Source organism: Ovis canadensis, chromosome 13 (genome assembly GCF_042477335.2).
Source record: "Ovis canadensis isolate MfBH-ARS-UI-01 breed Bighorn chromosome 13, ARS-UI_OviCan_v2, whole genome shotgun sequence".
NCBI classification, from domain to species: domain Eukaryota; kingdom Metazoa; phylum Chordata; class Mammalia; order Artiodactyla; family Bovidae; genus Ovis; species Ovis canadensis.
In genome coordinates, this window is record NC_091257.1 from 79,475,269 (window position 1) to 79,494,427 (window position 19,159).

At 38.8% G+C, this 19,159-nt stretch overlaps 1 protein-coding gene and 1 pseudogene across 7 annotated transcripts in view; one reads left to right on the forward strand and one right to left on the reverse strand.

The window, feature by feature from the left end:
- The window catches only part of NCOA6 (nuclear receptor coactivator 6), a 92,191-nt gene that overhangs the window by 45,513 nt on the left and 27,519 nt on the right, over positions 1-19,159 (reverse strand). For all 7 annotated transcript variants that reach the window (XM_069548385.1, XM_069548381.1, XM_069548379.1 and 4 more), the window contains 3 exons: positions 14,072-14,177; positions 9,737-10,018; positions 6,088-6,243 (listed from right to left, as the gene is read on the reverse strand). In XM_069548385.1, the coding sequence (XP_069404486.1) occupies positions 6,088-6,243; positions 9,737-9,971 (391 nt within the window). In that variant the 5' untranslated portion in view covers positions 9,972-10,018; positions 14,072-14,177. The remainder of the gene's footprint in view (positions 1-6,087; positions 6,244-9,736; positions 10,019-14,071; positions 14,178-19,159) is intronic.
- Positions 31-917, forward strand: LOC138417265 (small ribosomal subunit protein eS1 pseudogene; annotated as a pseudogene).

Sequence of the window (19,159 nt, forward strand, 5' to 3'; positions counted from 1 at the left end):
TACTCTTTTGAAGATTTGTAGGAAGTAGGGATGATTAAGAGAAGAAACTTGGGGTCATACAGACAGCGCATTCTGCCCTGCTCACCGAAGTTCTCGAGCAAGCTATGTGTCTGCCCTTTTGGCTTTCTGAACGTCACCAAGACGGTTGGCAAGAATAAGCGTCTTACAAAAGGAGGCAGAAAGGGAGCCAAGAAGATAGTGGTTGACCCATTTTCTAAGGAAGACTGGTATGATGTGAAAGCACCAGCTATGTTCAATACAAGGAATAGTAGGAAAGCACTGACCACAAGAACTCAAGGAAACAAAATCACATCTGATGGCCTCAAAGGTTGTGTTTTTGAAATGAATCTTGCTGATCTACAGAATGATGAAGCTGCCTTTAGACGATTCAAGCTAATTACGGAGGATGTTCAGGGTAAAACCTGACTGAGATTTCCATGGTATGGATCTTACCTGTGACAAAATGTGCTCAACGGTCAAAAAATGGCAGACCATGACTGAAGCACATGTTTATATCAATGTGCTTCATCTGTTCTCACATGTGTTTTACTAAAAAATGCAACAATCAGATTTGGAAGACTTCTTATGCCCAGCACCAGCAGGTGCGCCAGATTCACAAGATGATGGTGGAAATCATGACCTGAGAGGTGCAGACAAATGACTTGAAGGAGGATGTCAATAAATCGATTCCAGACAGCACGGGAAAAGACAGAGAAAAAGCTTGCCAACCTATTTTTCCACTCTATGATGTCTTTGTTAGAAAAGTAAAAATGCTTCAGAAGCCCAAGTTTGAAGTAGGAAAACTCGCGGAGCTACATGGTAAAGGTAGTAGTTCTGGAAAAGTTGCTGGGGATGAGACAGGTGCTAAAGCTGAATAAACTAATGGATATAAGCCAACAGTCCAAGAACCTGTTTAAAATGCAGACTTTTAATGGTGACAAACAAAAGATCTTATTTGTGGTTTAAAAAAAAAAAGAGAAGAAATTTGATGTTTCCTTTCTCCACTGGAAAACACTACCACAAAGCCCTTATAATTCAGGTAAACAGGTAACATAGACTATAAAATGTTTAGGGTTTTTAAGAAACTGCTTATATGTTTCTTATTTAAAAAATGCATGCTGATGTGCTTATAAAACATAAACAACTTATATGGTGTTATTAACAATAGCTGTTTGACTTCTACTCTTCCCAAAAGTTCATCCTATGTTTAAAAGATTGCAGTGAATTAATTTTACTTTTCTGAATCCTTTTGGACAATCAAAACAAACTGGTTATTGTTTAAGCCACTATTCTCGTATTTATCAAATTATGGAATTCACCTCATTTCTCAATCTATCTCTTAACAATCTGTTTGTTATTATTGCTCCTTCTGGGGCACAATAATCTACAATCTTAACTGCACAAAATGTGTCTCACTCCTAAACATAAAATGTTGACCTTTCAGTTACTGAGGTTTTGTGGAACTTTTAGGTCCTATGCAAGCACAGGGTCAGAAGGGCTTGGCTGACAAGGGCAAGAAAAGGCTGGAATCACTCACTGGTTGCCACCTTGTTTGCATCAACGCAGGAAGGGGAAAGAAGGTTTTAGTACATTGGACACCAAAAGACAGACGCTCCTCTGTGCTTCCTCATACCTGGTAGTTCCATCTCTCAGGTTTATCTCCCTCATCAAGGTCATGAGTTCCTTCTGAGTTCATAAAGGCAAAGCCTATATTTTGCTTATCACGTATTCCAAGAGCTGAAGCAAACTAGTGCTATTATATATGTGCTTCCTTTACTTTCATTCAGCATATGTTTATTAAAGAACTTAACATGTACAGGCAAGTAAAGATACAACAGTCAGCAAAACAAGATGTGGTTTCTCCCCTACTGGAGCTTGGAGTCCATGGGGGAACAAAACAATCATCAAAATAATTGCTCTAGTGAAGGTGTAAGAAATGATCAGAGCAGGGGAAAACCAGACTTTTGCAAAAGCATGTGAAAAAAGATTCTGATTCAGTCAAGGAGTTCAGAAAACACATCCTTAAGATTGAAGCTGATACTTGAAGGCTGGGTATATAACTAACAGAAAGGGGAATGGTAGGGAACAACATCCATACAGAGGAGACATCAATGCAAAGGACCTGTGACAGGAAGAAGAAATGTATAATCAAGGAACCGAAAGAATGCTGAAGAGGCTAGAACAGACAGCAAGGAGGAGGGAGAGGAGCTGGATGAGAGAAGGCTAGATGAGAAATGTAAAGGTCAGACTATGCGAAGCCCGAGGTCACAATACAGAGTTTGGACATTATTCTGCAAATAATGGCCAGTCATAGCACAGTTTTAAGGTGTGTGTGTACTGTATTTTCATTTTTAAAAGATCATGCTGACAAAAACATCTGCAAATGAATACGGCTACAAAGGGATTGTTCAGGGCCTCTGTTAGATAAATAAAAAATAAATACTAAATCAGGCATATTGGGTGAAAGGAAGCAGATGAAATTAGGTATTTTTTTAAGGGTTTTTTTTTTTGTTTTTGATGTGGACCATTTTTAAAGTCTTTATCGATTTGTTGCAATATTGTTTCTCCTTTAAGTTTTGGTTTTTGGCCTCGAGGTATATGGGGTCTTAGCTTCCTGACCACGGATCAAACCCATACCCTCTGCACTGGAGGCAAAGTCTTTACCACTGGACTGCTAGGGAAGCCCTGAAATTAGATATTGTTTAAAAGACAAATCAGTCCTTGGTTGGGGTGCCAGTAAAACCAACGTTGGATGGACTGATAGCCAAAATCAGTCCAAGGGAATGGAGTCTGAGGCTATGGATACTGAAGCATCAGGACCCAACCAGCCTCAACTCCTTTTCATGTGAAGCACAGGTGACACGAGTCGCTATCATATCTGACTCTTGGTGACCCCATGAACTGCAGCACACCTGACTTCGCTGTCCTTCACTATCTGACTTTGCTCAAACTCAGGTCCACTGAGTCACAATGCCATCCAACCATCTTATCCTCTGCCCCCCTCTTCTCCTTTTGCCTTCAAACTTTCCCAGCATCAGGATTTTTTCCAATGAGTTGGCTCTTCACATCAGGTGGCCAGAGTATTAAGAGCTTTAGCTTCAGCATCAGTCCTTCCAATGAATATTCAGGTCTGACGTCCTTTAGGATTGACTGGTTTGATCTCCTTGCTATCCAAGGGACTCTCAAGAGTCTTCTCCAGCACCACAGTTTGAAAGCATCAATTCTTCAGCACTCAATCTTCTTTATGGTCCAACTCTCACATCCATACTGGAAAAACTATAGCTTTGACTAGACGGACCTTTATTGGTAAAGTGATGTCTCTTAATACACTGTCTAGGTCTGTCATAGCTTTCCTTCCAAGGAGCAAGTGTCTTAATTTCGTAGCTGCAGTCACCATCCACAGTGATTTTGGAGCCCAAGAAAACACAATCTGTTACTGTTTCCACTTTTCCCCCAACTATTTGCCATGAAGTGACGGGACCGGATGCCATGATCTTAGTTTTTTCAGTGTTGAGTTTTAAGCCAGCTTTTTCACTCTTCTCTTTCACCTTCATCAAGAGGCTCTTTACTTCCTCTTGGCTTTCTAGCATTAGAGTGGTATTATCTGCATATCTGAGGTTGTTGATATTTCTCCCAGCAATCTTGATTTCAGTTTGAGCTTCATTCAGCTTGGCATTTTGCATGATGTACTCTGTATATAAGTTTAAAAAAGTAGGGTGACAATAATAGCCTTGACGAACTTCTTTTTCAATTTTGCACCAGTTTGTTGTTCCATGTCCGGTTCTGACTTGCTTCTTGACCTGCATATAGGTTTCTTAGGAGGCAGGTAAGGTGGTCTGGTATATTCCAATCTTTTTAAGAATTTTCCACAGTTTGTTGTTATCCACACAGTCAAAGGCTTTAAAGTAGTCAATGAAGCAGAAGTAGATGTTCTTCTGGAATTTCCTTACTTTCTCTATGACCCAACACATGTTGGCAATTTGATCTCTAGTTGCCCTGCGTTTTTTAAGTTAAGCTTGTACATCTGGAAGTTCTCAGTTCATGTACTGCTGAAGCCTAGTTTGAAGGATTTTGAGCATTACACTGCTATCATGTGAAATGAGTGCAATTGTATGATAGTTTGAGCATTCTTTGGCATTGCCCTTCTTTGGGACTGGAATGAAAACCGTCCTTTTCCAGTCCTGTGGCCACTGCTGAGTTTTCCAAATTTGCTGACATAATGAGTGCAGCACTTTAAAAGTTTCATCTTTTTTAGGATTTGAAATAGCTCAGCTGGAATTCTATCACCTCCACTAGCTTTGTTTGTAGCAATGCTTCCTAAGGCCCACTTGATTTCACACTCTGGGATGTATAGTTCTAGGTAAGTGATCACACCATTGTGGTTATCTGGGACATTAAGATCTTTTTGTATAGGTCTTCTGTGTATACTTGCCACCTCTTCCTAGTATCTTCTGCTTCTGTTAGGTCCTTACCATTTCAGTCCTTTCTTGTGCCCATCTTTGCATGAAATGTTCCTTTGGTATCTCCAACTTTCTTGAAGGGATCTCTAGTCTTCCCCATTCTATTGTTTTCTTCTATTTCTGTACACTGTTCACATATGAAGGTCTTCTCTCTCCTTCCTATTCTCTGGAACTCTGCATTCAGCTGGGTATACTTTTCCTTTCTTCTTTGCCTTTTGCTTCTCTTCTTTTCTCAGCTATCTGTAAGGCCTCCTCAGACAACTACTTTGCCTTCTTGCCTTTCTTTTTCTTTGGGATGGTTTTGGTTACCACCTCCTGTATACAATGTTACGACCTCAGCCCATAGTTCTTCAGGCACTCTGTCTATCAGATCTAATCCCTTAATCTATTCATCACCTCCACTGTATCATCATAAGGGATATGATTTAGGTCATAACTGAATGGCCTAGTGGTTTTTCCTACTTTCTTCAATTTAAGCCTGAATTTTGCAATAAGGAGCTGATAATCTGAGACACAGTCAGTTCCAGGTCTTGTTTTTGCTGACTATATAGAGCTACTCCATCGTTGGCTGTAAAGAATATAATCAATCTGATACCTGGTGATGTCCATATGTAGAGTCATCTCTTGTGTTGTTGGAAGAGGGTGTTTGCTGTGACCAGTGTGTTCTCTTGACAAAACTCTGTTAGCCTTTGCCTTGTTTCATTTTGTACTCCAAGGCCAAACTTGCCTGTTATCCTAGGTATTTCCTGACATCCTACTTTTGCATTTCACTCTCCTAAGACGAAAAGGACATCTTTTTTTAGTGTTAGTTCTAGAGGTCTTGTAGGTCTTCATAGAATCAGTCAACTTCAGCTTCTTCAGCATTAGTGGTTGGGGAATAGACTTGGATTACTGTGATGTTGAATGGTTTGCTTGGAAATGAATGGAGATCATTCTGTTGTTTTTGAGACTGCACCCAAGTATTGCATTTCAGACTCAACTGTTGACTATGAGGGCTACTCCATTTCTTCTAAGGGATACTTGCCCACAGTAGTAGATATAATGGTCATGTGAATTAAATTTGCCCATTCCTGTCCATTTTATTTCACCGACTCCTAAAATGTTGATATTCACTCTTGCCATCTCCTGCTTGACCATATCCGATTTACCTTGATTCATGGACCTAACATTGCAGGTTCCTATGCAATATTGTTCTTTACAGCACCAGACTTTACTTTCACCACCAGACACATACAGAACTGAGCAATGTTTCCGCTTTGGCCCAGCTCGCTTTTTGGAGCTATTTCTCTGCTTTTCCCCAGTAGTATATTGGACACCTACTGACCTGGGAAGCTCATCTTCTGGTATCATATTTTTTGCCTTTTTATACTGTTCGTGGGGTTCTTAAGGCAAAAATACTGGAGTGGTTTGCCATTCTCTTCTCTAGTGGACCACATTTTGTCATAGCTTCTTTGAGTTATGCAAGCCCCTTCACCACAACAAGGCTGTGATCCATGTGATCATTTTGGTTAGCCTTCTGTGAGTTACTTGGCATTGTGAATTCAACTTTAGAGGAACAGACAAAGCGGCACATGCTACAAATCATGCTATATTCTAGTATTCCTATAATCTGGAACCAGACACGTACCTTCAATCTGAACGGAGAGAATTCCCAGATCCCGAAGCTGCTGGTTGTTGCTCTGAGCCAGGATCCGAAGCCGCTCCGCTGCTTCCCGGGGGATATTGAACGTCACACGCACGCTATTCCAGGGCTCCACCTTCTGTACCTTTAGCTTGCTGGATTCTTGGTCATGAAAGGAAGAGAATAATATTAGTAATGTTTTAGCCATCAGAAGACATGGAATGAACAACAACAAGGAAGTAAAAGAACAAGGTAGAATACCAGTATGGAATAGCTGAGAGAGCTTAAGCTTTGGTATTAGACCTTAAACTTAATCCCAGCCTTACCACTTAGCACCTGGGAAATCATGAACAAGTTATTTAACATTTCTGAAACTTAATTTTCTCTTCTCTAAAACCATGAAAAAACTACTTCATGAGACTGTGAGTGCTAAATTATATAATAATATGCCGAAAATCTAGCATAGCACCTGACACACCATAGGCACTTAGTAGATGGAAAGCAGTAAGATGGAGTAAGGATCATAGGAGGGAAGGGAGAGATAAGCTTAAATTACTAGAATAAGGTCTACTTCTAGACTCAGTTTAATGTATGTGAACTGAGAAACTAAGCAAATTTAAGTTTCAAATTTTAAGAGAAATTCTATAAAAATTCAACTGGCAGATATGCCAACTGTAGGATATCAGAGAACATGCAGCTACAATTCACTAAACTTGTTTAAAGAAAGAGCACTGAAAAGGAAGATAGTAGATTCACTTATAAAATGTTAAGCAATTATACTTCTTCAAATGAAAAAGTTGAACTTTTAGTACTCATATTTAAATTTTCACTGAGCATCTCTGTGAAACATATTCATAGATATAGGGAGCAAACATTTCTCCCAATGTCCTGTAAATGCTTCAGTTTAAGGAAGGCTTAAGTCTTGATTCTTTACGTCTCTGATTTTTAATCTTTTTATATGTTAAACAAGAGTAGAATTTCCATTGAAGCACACCAAACTGAGGAGAAAAGCAACATAAATCTCACAACTATATTTCAGTTAGGGTAAGAAAACATTACATTTCAGCAAACCTGAAAAGTCAATGCAAACTTCAAAGATGTTTTTAAATTATAATGCAAAAGTTAAACTAACTGAGGAGGTAATGTTGTTTGTAATTATAGTTTACAGATGGAAAGCAAATACCAGGTCCAGTTAGATAATAATAATTAAAAAAAAATTTTTTCCCCAGACAAAACCAATTTTCCCTTTTGTTATAAACTCAGCTACATCAAATCTTTTGCAGCCTCTATTCAATTATACATTCAAGCATTGAGAAAATGGTCATTTAGGCATATATGTCCTCAAAATAAGAAATTTACATGGATAGGGGAAAGTATCTACATGTTACCTAAAAGCCCCTTCTACCTCCAAAACCATTATACATTATCAGTTTATCCAGACATGGAGTCCACTTGTTCTAATATGGAAAAAAAGAGACCACTGGCTAAGAGCATTGAGATATATTAATACAGGAAATTTAGGAAGGATTATGCATGATTCAGTCCAAATGTATTTTATAGGGTAGGAAACTGAAGCCCAGAAAATCTAAGAGATTTACCCAGAATCCAGTAGCTGCTGCTGCTAAGTCACTTCAGTCGTATCCGACCCTGTGCAACCCCATAAACGGCAGCCCACCAGGCTCTGCCGTCCCTGGGATTCTACAGGCAAGAACATTGCAGTGGGTTGCCATTTCCTTCTCTAATGCATGAAGGTGAAAAGTCAAAGTTAAGTCACTGAGTCGTGTCTAACTCTCAGCGACCCCATGGACTGCAGCCTACCAGGCTCCTCCGTCCATGGGATTTTGCAGGCAAGAGTACTGGAGTGGGGTGCCATTGCCTTCTTCAATCCAGTGGCTACCTATCACTGAAATGGCATTAACATCTAGCTCTGATTTTCAGGCCATTTTCCTTTCCATGACACTTATACATCCAAATAGCAAAAGGCAGGGAGCTTGAGATTCTGCTGCCACAGAGGACAAATGCTGCAGGGCTTCTTCTCAGTCTGAACAGCACTGCAATCTTATTCCTACGTGGCCCAGACAGACATTAAACTTGCTTTTGATGTTACCTACTCGTGATAAGCCTACAGAAAAAATTTTAACTATAACACTTATATTTTATCAAAAAAATTTTTTTCTTAACTTTCATCATATTTGAGAACATCTAATTTAAAATACTTTTTAGATCAAGAATATAACTGATTACCATGTCTGAGCTTACCAATGTATTTAAAAGCCATTAATAAGCTAATTCAGCTATTTAAAAACAAGAAAAAATGTGGATAATTAAGAACAATGAACAATCAGGCCCAGCTAGCCCTTAAAATATGATACATCATAACATGATTATGGTGGCAATTACAACTTTCACCATAAAATTCTCTAATAATGTATTAAATAATCCATAGAAAGAAGCCTGAAACAAGTTATTTTTTTAAAAGAGCCATTAAAAAAAAAAAAAAGCTCTCCTCCTGATATTAATTCTAAAGAATAAGACCTCAAAACCTAAAAAAGTTGGTTAGCACTGAAGAGTTGCGATAAAAGGATAAAATCTAGGCTTTGCACTATGTCTGAAGGGATTAAATAACTGCACTAACCAGAAAAGATGGAGAATATATAAACCAAAGTCGACAAGCACAAATTCCTGTAAGACCACTATAGATTATCTAAATGTGTAAAGAGGCCAGATGGGACTATGGTGAGGGGAAGGTATGTCTTCAGCGGCAGCTGCTACTTAGCACCACCTGGGATAGGACAGTTCAATGTTATTAGACCTTTCCTGTATAAAGACAAATCCAAAATCTGAATTTTAATATAAAATATCTATTTCTTGAAGCACTGGCAATAAAATTCAAACACTAAAAAACAAATTTAAAAAAAATCAGAAAAACTCAAGTGAGCTGTATGTAACACATGGCTGCACACTGGATCCAGTAGGCTATCAGTTAACCTCTGATCTAAAATTTAAGAGAACAAATTTCAAATACATTTTAAGTAAAGCCAAAAAAGGCATGGAGTAAAAGATTTTTGAAAGCTTTAAGTGGCCTCAAAGAGCCAGTCATTTTATAGGAAAGGAAACTAAAGACCAGAGAGCTAACAGCAATAAATAAATTTGGGTCTGGAGAATTCCTCCCATCCATTTTTGCTGTTGTTGTTTAGTCACTCAGTCATGTCCAACTCTTTTGTGACCCCATGGACTACAGCTTGCCAGGCTCCTCTGTCCACGGGATTTCCCAGGCAAGAATACTGAAATGGATTGCCATTTCCTCCTGCAGGGGATGGATCTTGCTGACCCAGGGATTGAACCTGTGTCTCTGGCACCTCCTGCATTGCAGCTGGATTCTTTACTACTGAACCACCTGGGAAACCCGCTCCTATCCATTACAACAGATAATTTAAGCATTACAATGCTAAGCAATGCTTTATATTTAGTCACTCCATGTACTTAAGAAAATACAACAGCATTTCTATTAAAAAAAAATCCTAAAATTCCAACTTTCCAATTAAAATCAGCCTTTCAACCTAATACAGCACAGTTGTACTTTGTAAAACTCAAGATAACCACAGAAGGGCAAATCAAAAACAGTAACAAAAGAAAAAATAATTAAGAAAATTACCCATGTGTAACAAATTGGGCACATGCTCCAATATTGTGTGCAATTTCCATTTGAAGTCTTTATCATCTATATTTCCTTTGAAGGCCACAAAGATTGTGGAATCCTCCAAAATATTATCACTTTTTGAGTCATCATCTTCTAGGCCAGAGTCAAAATCCATCTCTGAGTCTTCTACTGTTGATGAACACAAGGAAGTATAGATGTCTTCTAAGTTTGGAAGGTCATCCAAAACCATGGTGAATATTATTCCAGAAGCATATGTCAAGTGGACAATAAAAAAACCTTTCAAAACAGAAGATATAAAAAAGTATTACAACACATACTTACACAATCAATAATACATAGTTCTATGAAAACTAATTTATTTGACAAGTAATAACAAAATACTATAGAGTAAATTAAAAATTACAAGAAGGATAAACTATTTTAATTAAGATATTCTATAAGTTCTTAAAGATACTAGAAATAAAAATTTACCAGTTTTAACTAAAATTCCTTTTACTTTGTCAGCCTAGGATATAGGCAGAAAGGAACAAGAGATCACAAGAAACTAAAATAGGTATCTTCTAAGAGTTAATTCATATAAGCCTTTGGTTGACCCCCACAGAGCAAGATCCAGGCTGACCACAGACTCTGCTTACTCCTGTCCTAACAAATGCTTCAGAGCAACCAAGGTTTCTAAAGTCCTCCTCTTCAACCTGCAAAGGACAACCTGACCTAACTAAGAGCATCTGCAGGACTACCTAAAATTCCAAAGTCTTTCACAAGGATCATTTAAAATAACTTTTAAAGGGTTATTGAAAGTGGCATAGCTAAAAATAATGATTCAGAAACAGAAAAAAAGAAAGACAAAGTTTTGAAAGAAAAAAAAAATACTTTTGCAAAAGTAAAACAACTGGTTACCACATGTTTACAGAGGCAAAGAACTATGTCTAGGACAGAACCAAATTACTTTTTAACTTTCAGGTTTAGAGAACTCAAATTTTCTGCTATTTTCAGTTATGTTGCCTACCAAAGAATACAAATATTAAAGACCACACCACGTGGCCATTTCTTCCATTATCTCTGGGACTGATGATCACATTCTTAATCCAAAAGTGAATGAATAAACATCAATTTTATTAATGTATGTTAAGCAAGAATGGCAAGGAAATAAGAACCTCACACAAATCTTCTAATTAAAATAAATTCCTTACATAAAGCATAATTACATCTATGGGTTTTTTTTTAAAAAGATGATTAAGAAAAAAAGACTGAAAATAAATCAACTAAAATACAAATAGTGATTGTACTAGGTTGGCAAGATTGCTGGTAAATTTTCCTATTTTCCAAATATGCTATAAGTCATTAGGAAAAAGGAAAGCTACATATGTTGTACTATGATTATACTTCCTGCACAAATAGGAAAAAAGAATAACTAAAAAATTAACGATTCTGTTTTAAAAAGAGCAAAGGCTTTTCAAAAACTAACCTAAGCAACCTTAAGGGGGAAAATTTCTTTGCTGTAAATACGAAAAAAAAAAATTTACATTTGAGCAGAGTAATGGCAACCCACTCCAGTACTCTTGCCTGGAAAATCCCATGGATGGAGGAGTCTGGTAGGCTGCGGTCCATGGGGTCGTTAACAGTCAGACATGACTGAGTGACTTCACCTTATAGTCTGGCAATTATAACCTTTACTAGCACCATCAGTGTACAAAGGAATAGTATAATTTGGATGGTTAAGAAAAAACAGCATTCAGAAAATCCTTTATAAATACCATTGCCCTTAGTCAATCACTCTCTACATTTTACTGATATCAAGGAATTTTAAAGGTAAATAAACTAAACTAAAAAATATTCTAAGGGTTTAAAAGCTGCTGCCTGGGAATTCCCTGGTGGTCCACTGGTTAGGGCTCCAGGCTTCTACTGCACGGGGCACAGTTTTGATCCTTAGTTTTGGTCAGGGAACTAAGATCCCCGGGAAAACTCCCCTGCAAAAGCCAAAGAAACGAAACCAAACAAATTCCTGCTTGGTCATGCCATGTAGGCTGTGCATCCAGATTTGGAAAACTCTCTACTGGCAGACAAGAAGTCAGCTACTAACTTTGTTAGGTATGATAATAATGGTGCTGTGGTTATACAGTACAAGAGATGTCTTAAGAGATAGTAAGCATTTATCTTTTTGGGCATGCCACGTGGCACACAGGATCTTAGTTCCTGACCAAGGATCGAACCCTGCAATGGAAGTCCAGAGTCTTAACCACTGACCCCTTGGGAAGTCCCACGAGATGCATACTGAAGCATTTAGAGGTAAAATGTCACGATGTCTATAACTTACTTTAAAATAATTCAGGAAAAAAAAACAGATTAACCAAATGTTGTTGTTTAGTTGCTAAGTCATATCCGAGTTTGTGACCCCATGGACTATAGTCCACCAGACTCCTCTGTTCATGGGATTTCCCAGGCAAGAATATGGATGTGGGTTGCTATTTCCTTCTCCAGGGCATCTTCCTGACCCAGGGATCAAACTCGACTTTGAAGGCGGATTCTTTTACCACTGACCCACCTAACAAAATGTTAATAATGGTTAATTATAGATGATGGGTAGATGGGTGTTCACTGTATTTTTATCTGTACTATAATTTATATATATTTGAAATTGATCATAATAAAGAGTTAAAAATTTTTTTTTTAAAGGGAAAAGCAAGCATACCAGAAACACAGTACTGTTTCACAGTAAAACTCCACCAGATATAGGAAATATGAAACAGCTTCTAAATATCTTCCAAATCACGGTAGGTTTTAAATATATATATATTTGAATATATATTTATAAAAATATAAATTTATGTATCACATATATTACATATATTTAGCTACTTATAAGAGTCTTTTCAGATATAAATATATGTATTTATACATATTCAGATTTATATGTGAATAATCGTTTAAAGATTGTCACAAAAAAAAAAAGATTGTCACAGACTATTCAGATTATCTGCCATTTGAGTAAAAAGATAAGACACTATTATATACCTCAGAAATCATAAATTCATATACCTACAGGCTTTAGGTGTGTAAAATAAAGGAAGAATGTTGAATATCAAATGTATTTGCATATACTGTATGAATGGTTTGAGCAACGGGAAACTCAAACACCCATCTATGCTAGGCACCCGCTACTTTGCTCCACTTTATTACTTTCTTTCTGGAGGGATGGAAGGAGTTGCGCAGGCACAGGACTAACATTCTGAATTTTAAGAGAAGACTGGCAGCTCAGACGGTAAAGAATCTGCCTCCAATGTGGGAGACCTGGGTATGATCCCTGGGTTGGGAAAATGCCCTGGAGGAGGGCATGGCAATCCACTCCAGTATTCTTGCCTGAAGAATCCCCATAAACAGAGGAGCGTGACAGGCTACAGTCCATGGGGTCGCAGAGTGGGACACAACTGAGCGACTAAGCACAAAATCCGTATGTTCAGTAAAATCTCCAAGTTTAAGAACAGATTTATATTTCTGGAAAATACCCTATGGGCCAAATGAAACACACTATAGCGGCATATGGCCCACCAGCCATCAGTTTTCAATTTCTAATTAAGTCTAGTCAGTTTCTAATTAAGTCTAGTCAGTTTCTAATTAAGTTTAACTTTGACGTTTCACTTTCATGCATTGGAGAAGGAAATGGCAACCCACTCCAGTGTTCTTGCCTGGAGAATCCCAGGGACAGGGGAGCCTTGTGGGCTGCTGTTTATGGGGTTGCACAGAGTCAGACACGACTGAAGCGACTTAGCAGCAGCAGCAACAGTCTAAGTCTAACCTGGATTAAGTTAAATCCAAGTATAACTTACAAAACTGGTAGAACACTAGAGTGTTAAATCGCTCAGTCGTGTTCTATTCTTTGCAACCCCATGGACTGTAGTCCACCAGGCGCCTCTGTTCATGGGATTTTTCCAGGCAAGAATACTGGAGTGGGTAGCCATTCCCTTCTCCAGACGATCTTTCCTACCCAAGGATCAAACCTGGGTCTCCTGAACTACAAGCAGATTGTTTACTGTCTGAGCCACCGGGGAAGCCTGGTAGAACAAGGGCCTCAGTGAGTTATGCTGTGTTTGGTGGAATGCTGGAAGAGACCAGGTATTCAAAATGCATTTAAGTGTTATGATGCGCCTCTTGGGAGGTCTGTGGATTCACAGAGAGAATAAAAAAAGAGCAAGATCAAAGTCTTAACCTCAGAGAAACAGAAGGCATTTAAACTTAAGAGAATTTCGCTATATAACTTTGGTAGTGTCATTCCACTGGTAGGAATTAAGTTTGAGCCATATTTACTCTCATGTCATTTAAGTTTTCACTCACCAAAATGTTTTTCTTAATTTTTATCATTTGTCCAGGTCATCTTCTAAGTCCAAACAAGCTGGCATTTTTATGGCCTGTATTTTAAGGTAGCAGTCAAATAAATATCCTAAAAACAACAAAAAAAAGGTAAAGTATTATACAGAAATTACAGAGGTGACCATCCTTCCATCAGAACACAAACATGACAATTTATCAAGTCAACTCAGACACATTCAGATAACAATAAAATAGGGTTTTCATGAAATATGCAAAGAATAGTTCCCCCCACCTGGAGATCTTAGAGCACTCATTGGGCTTCCCTGGTGGATCAGATGGTAAAGTATCTGCCTGCAATGCAGGAGACCCAGGTTTGATCCCTGGGTGAGATGGGAATGGCTACCCACTCCAGTATTCTTGCCTGGAGAATTCCAAGGACAGAGGAGCCCGGGGGGCTATTAGTCCATGGAGGTACAAATGTAAAGAGTAACTCCATCAACAAGCAATTTAAAGTATATAGAAGCAAAACTCAGGGATGTATACCAGAATTATGAAACTGGGACCCTAAGCCTTAGAAACCTCCCTATACATTCATTTTTTAAATTGGTCAAATTAGAACACTCTTTGACATAAATTGCAGCAATATCTTTTCGGATTCGTCTCCTAGAACGATGGAAATAAAAATAAATGGAAGAACCAAATTAAACTTAAAAGCTTTTGCACAGCAAAGGAAACCATAAACAAAAGACAACATACAGAATAGAGCAAATACTTGCAAATGAAGTGACCGACAGGGGATTAATTTCCAAACTATAAAACTGACTCACAAACTCAGTTTAAAAAAAACAACCTAATCAAAAAATGCATGGAAGAACTAGACATTTCTCCAAAGAAGACATACAGATGGCAAACAAGCACATGAAAAAATGTTCAACATCACTAATTAATTATTAAAGAAACACAAATCAAAACTTCAATAAGGTATCACCTCACTCTGGTCAGAATGGCTATCATCAAGAGTCTATAAATAATAAATGCTAGAGAGGGTGTGGAGAAAAATAAATCCGTCTACACTGTTGGCTGGAGTATAAATTGGTACAACCACTATGGGGGAACAGTATGGAGGTTCCTTTAAACTAGTTATCTACATTCCCACTTCTGGGCATATACTGAACAAAACTATAATTTAAAAAGATACATGCACCCCAATATTCACTGTAGCACTATTTACAATAGCCAAGACATGGAAGCAACCTAAATATCAATCGACAGGATAAAGAATATGTGGGGTGTGTGTGTATACAGATATACACACACACAAATGGAATATACTACTCAAGTATAAAAAGAATGAAATAATGCCATTTGCAATTATACTGATGGACCTAGAGATTATCTGAAGTCAGACAAAGACAAATATCACAGGACATGCAGAATCTTGAAAAAAAAAACAAAGAAGATACAAATCAATTTATTTACAAAACAGAAAAAGACTCACAGACACAGGAAAAAAAACTTACGGTTACTAAAGAGAAAGGGGGGAGTGATACACTGGCATTACCATATATACACTACTATATATAAAACAGAGAACCAACAAAAACCTACTGTATAGCACAGGGAACTACACTCAATATCGCCTAATAACCTGTAAGGAAAAAGAATATATACATATACGTGAAGTGAAAGTAGCTCAGCTGTGTCTGACTCTTTGAGACTCTACAGACTGTCACCTGACAGGCTCCTCTGTCCATGGAATTCGCCAGGCAAGAATACTGTTCCCTTCTCCAGGGGATTTTCCCAACAGGGACCAAACCCAGGTCTCCCACATTGCAGGCAGATTCTTACCATCTGAGCCACCAGGGAAGCCCAAGAATACTGGAATGGGTAGCCTATCCCTTCTCCAGGGGATCTTTCCGACCCAGGAATCAATCAGGGTCTCCTGAATAGCAGGAGGATTTTTTACCATCTGAGCTACCAGGGAAGCCCATATATACTACTTTGTATATATACTAAATACAAGACCTACACTTTTTTTCCTATTTTATCTATACTAGCTATACATTTTATTTTTCATTAAATTTTCAGTTCAAGTTTTAAAGCATTCTTTATTGTACATATAGAAACTTATGTATGGAAACTGCATAATTTTGGTATGCATCAGAAAAAATTTCCCTCTTAAGAAAATATGTCTACAATGTCTTTAACTGGGCTGCTAACGTTTTACATTATTGCCAAATACAGATTTTATCATCTCAAATTTTTATTTTATTTATTTTTAAAAATTTTGGATGTGCTAGGTCTTCATTACTGCATACAGGTGGAGAGCAGGGGCTACTCTCTAGTTGCAGTGGCTGGGCTTCTCAGTGCAGTGGCCTCTCTTGTTGTGGAGCAGAGGCTATAGGCACATGGGCTTCAGTAGCTGCAGCACACAGGCTCAGCAGCTGTGGCTCACGGGCATAGTTGCTCTGCAGCATGTGGAATCTTCCTGGAACAGAGATCGAACCTGTGTCCCCTGCAGCGGCAGATTCTTATCCACTGTACCACCAGGGAAGTCCTACAACCTCAAAATTTTAGGTAGGGCTTCACTGGTGGTCCAGTGGTTATGAACCCGCCTGCTAAGGCAGGGGACATGGGTTTGATCCCTGATGCAGGAGGATCCCACATGCTGAGGAGCAACTAAGCTCACGAACCACAACTACTCAGCCTACATGCTGCAACTACTGAAGCCCACGTGCCTACAGCCTGTGCTCCACAGCAAGAGAAGCCACTGCAATGAGAAGCCCGCATACCACAACTAGAGAGCAGCCCCTGCTCGACACAACTAGAGAAAGCCCGAATGCAGCAATGAAGATCCAGTGTAGCCAAAAATAGATAAACCTTAAAAAATTTTAGATGGATGTATGAACTGCTGCTGCTGCTGCTAAGTCACTTCAGTCGTGTCCAAATCTTAGCGACCCCATGGACTGCAGCCCACCAGGCTCCTCCGTCCATGGGATTTTCCAGGCAAGAGTACTGGAGTGGGTTGCCATTGCCTCCTCTGGATATATGAACTAGATATTAATAAATAATTATTAGAGAAATAACTATCGCTTAACTATTTTTATCAAGAAAAAGCCAATTTTTAAGTTTCCAATCAATAAAAATTAACCTTTAAGAAAGGCCATAAAGAAAATCTTAATAAATCCAAAAGTAGCAACAGGAGAGTCAAATTACTCTGGTGACAATGCACCAAAATTATAAATTTAAAATAAAACCATGGCTTTTTCACCTTAAAGCAACAACAAAACCTTTGGATCTGGGTTAAAAAAGAAATCAAAACAGCAAAACTTTTAGAAATAAGGAGAATACTACATATTGGAACCTAAAGAATATAGCCAAACCAGTTGAGAAGAAAATTCACACAGCCAAGAACACCTATATCAGGAGAAAATAAAGTGAATTAAACATTTGGCTAAAAAAGTTAGACATGGTATAGTCAAAACCCACATCCCCAGGTAAGGAACCCACAAAGGAGAGGATAATCACAGTTGCAGGGCTTTTCCCCAAGGAGTGGGGGGTTACAGACACACACAAGGATCCCCAGCACAGAGATTCTGCACTGGGAATACGAGTCCCCAGAACACATAGCTTCGAAGGTCAGCAGGGCTTGTGTACAGGACAGCTAGAAGACTGTAAGAAAGAGACTCTGCTCTTAAAGGGTGCATGTCAAATCTCACGTGCTCTCCCAGTACAGAGGCAGTAACTTGACAAGAGCCTGGGTCAGAAACACTTGCTAATCTCGCAGAGCCTCCTGGAGAGGAAGGTATCAACTGGGACACTACCTGGGGACACAGATATTGGCAGCAGCCAAATGGGGGAGCTTGTTCTACCATGAGAATACTGGTGCTGGCAAGAGACGTTTTGGAGTACTCCCTCTAGCCTTCTAGCCTATTAGTCTTGGGGGCTTTACCCACCCACTAGCAGGCCAGGACCAGCCTCAGCCTCTGAGGGATCTTGCCCCTTCCACCCACGGGCCAACACCAGATCTGAGACCCCTGGGATCCTACAGACAGTTGTGCCAGGACCTAGGCCCACCACCAATGGGTTGGCAGCCATCCATGAGGCAGGACCTGGCAGGCAACTAGGCTGGGAGCCAGCCTTGCCTACCAGCATGTCTATAGTACACGGCCCCCCAACAAAATGACCCACACAGTCCACGGAGGGCACCTCGAGAGTATATAGCTCCAAGTGACCAAGAGTAGCATGCAGCTGGGCCCCATAGGACGTCTCCTGTATAAGGCTACTTCTCCAAAATTGGGAAATGTACAATAACTGACTTACCTATTACATATTGGGTTGGTCAAAAAGTTTGTTCAGATTTTTCCATAACAGTGAAAAAATCTGAACGAAACTTTTGGTCAAACCAATAGAAATAAACAGAGATTTAGGCAAAACAAGGAGATAGAGGAGTATGTTTCAAACAGAGGAACAAAACAACACCAAGGAGATAAACAATCTACCTGACAAAGAGTAAAGGGTAATGATCATAAGATGCTCAACAAACTTGGAAGAATGAATGAACAAAGTGAGAAATTAAGAGTTAGAAAATACAAACAAGAACCAAACAGAGCTGAAGGACACAATAACTGAAATTAAAAATACACTAGATGTAATCAACAGTGGATTAGACAATACAGAGGAACAGATCAGCAAACAGGAAGTCAGAGTAATGGAAATCACACAAGCTGAACAGAAAAATGAACTTATGAAAATGAGGATAGCTTAAGAAATCTCTTGGAAAACTGCAAGCATACTAACATTAGCAGTTGAGAGGCCCAAACAGGAGAAGACAGAAAAAGGTAGAGAATTTATTTGAAAAATTAAGAGCTGAAAATCTTCCTAACCTGGGAAAGGACACAGACATCCACATCTAGGACTTAGTACAGAGTCCCAAACAAGATGAACCCAAAGAGGTCCACACCAAGATAAACTATAATTAAAATGGCAAAAGTTATAGACAAAGAGAGAATCTTAAAAGCAGCAAGAGTTGGGAGTTCCCGGTTGTCTAGTGGTTAGGATTCAGCTCTTTCACTGCCATTGTTGGGGTTCAATCCCTGGTTGTGGACCTGA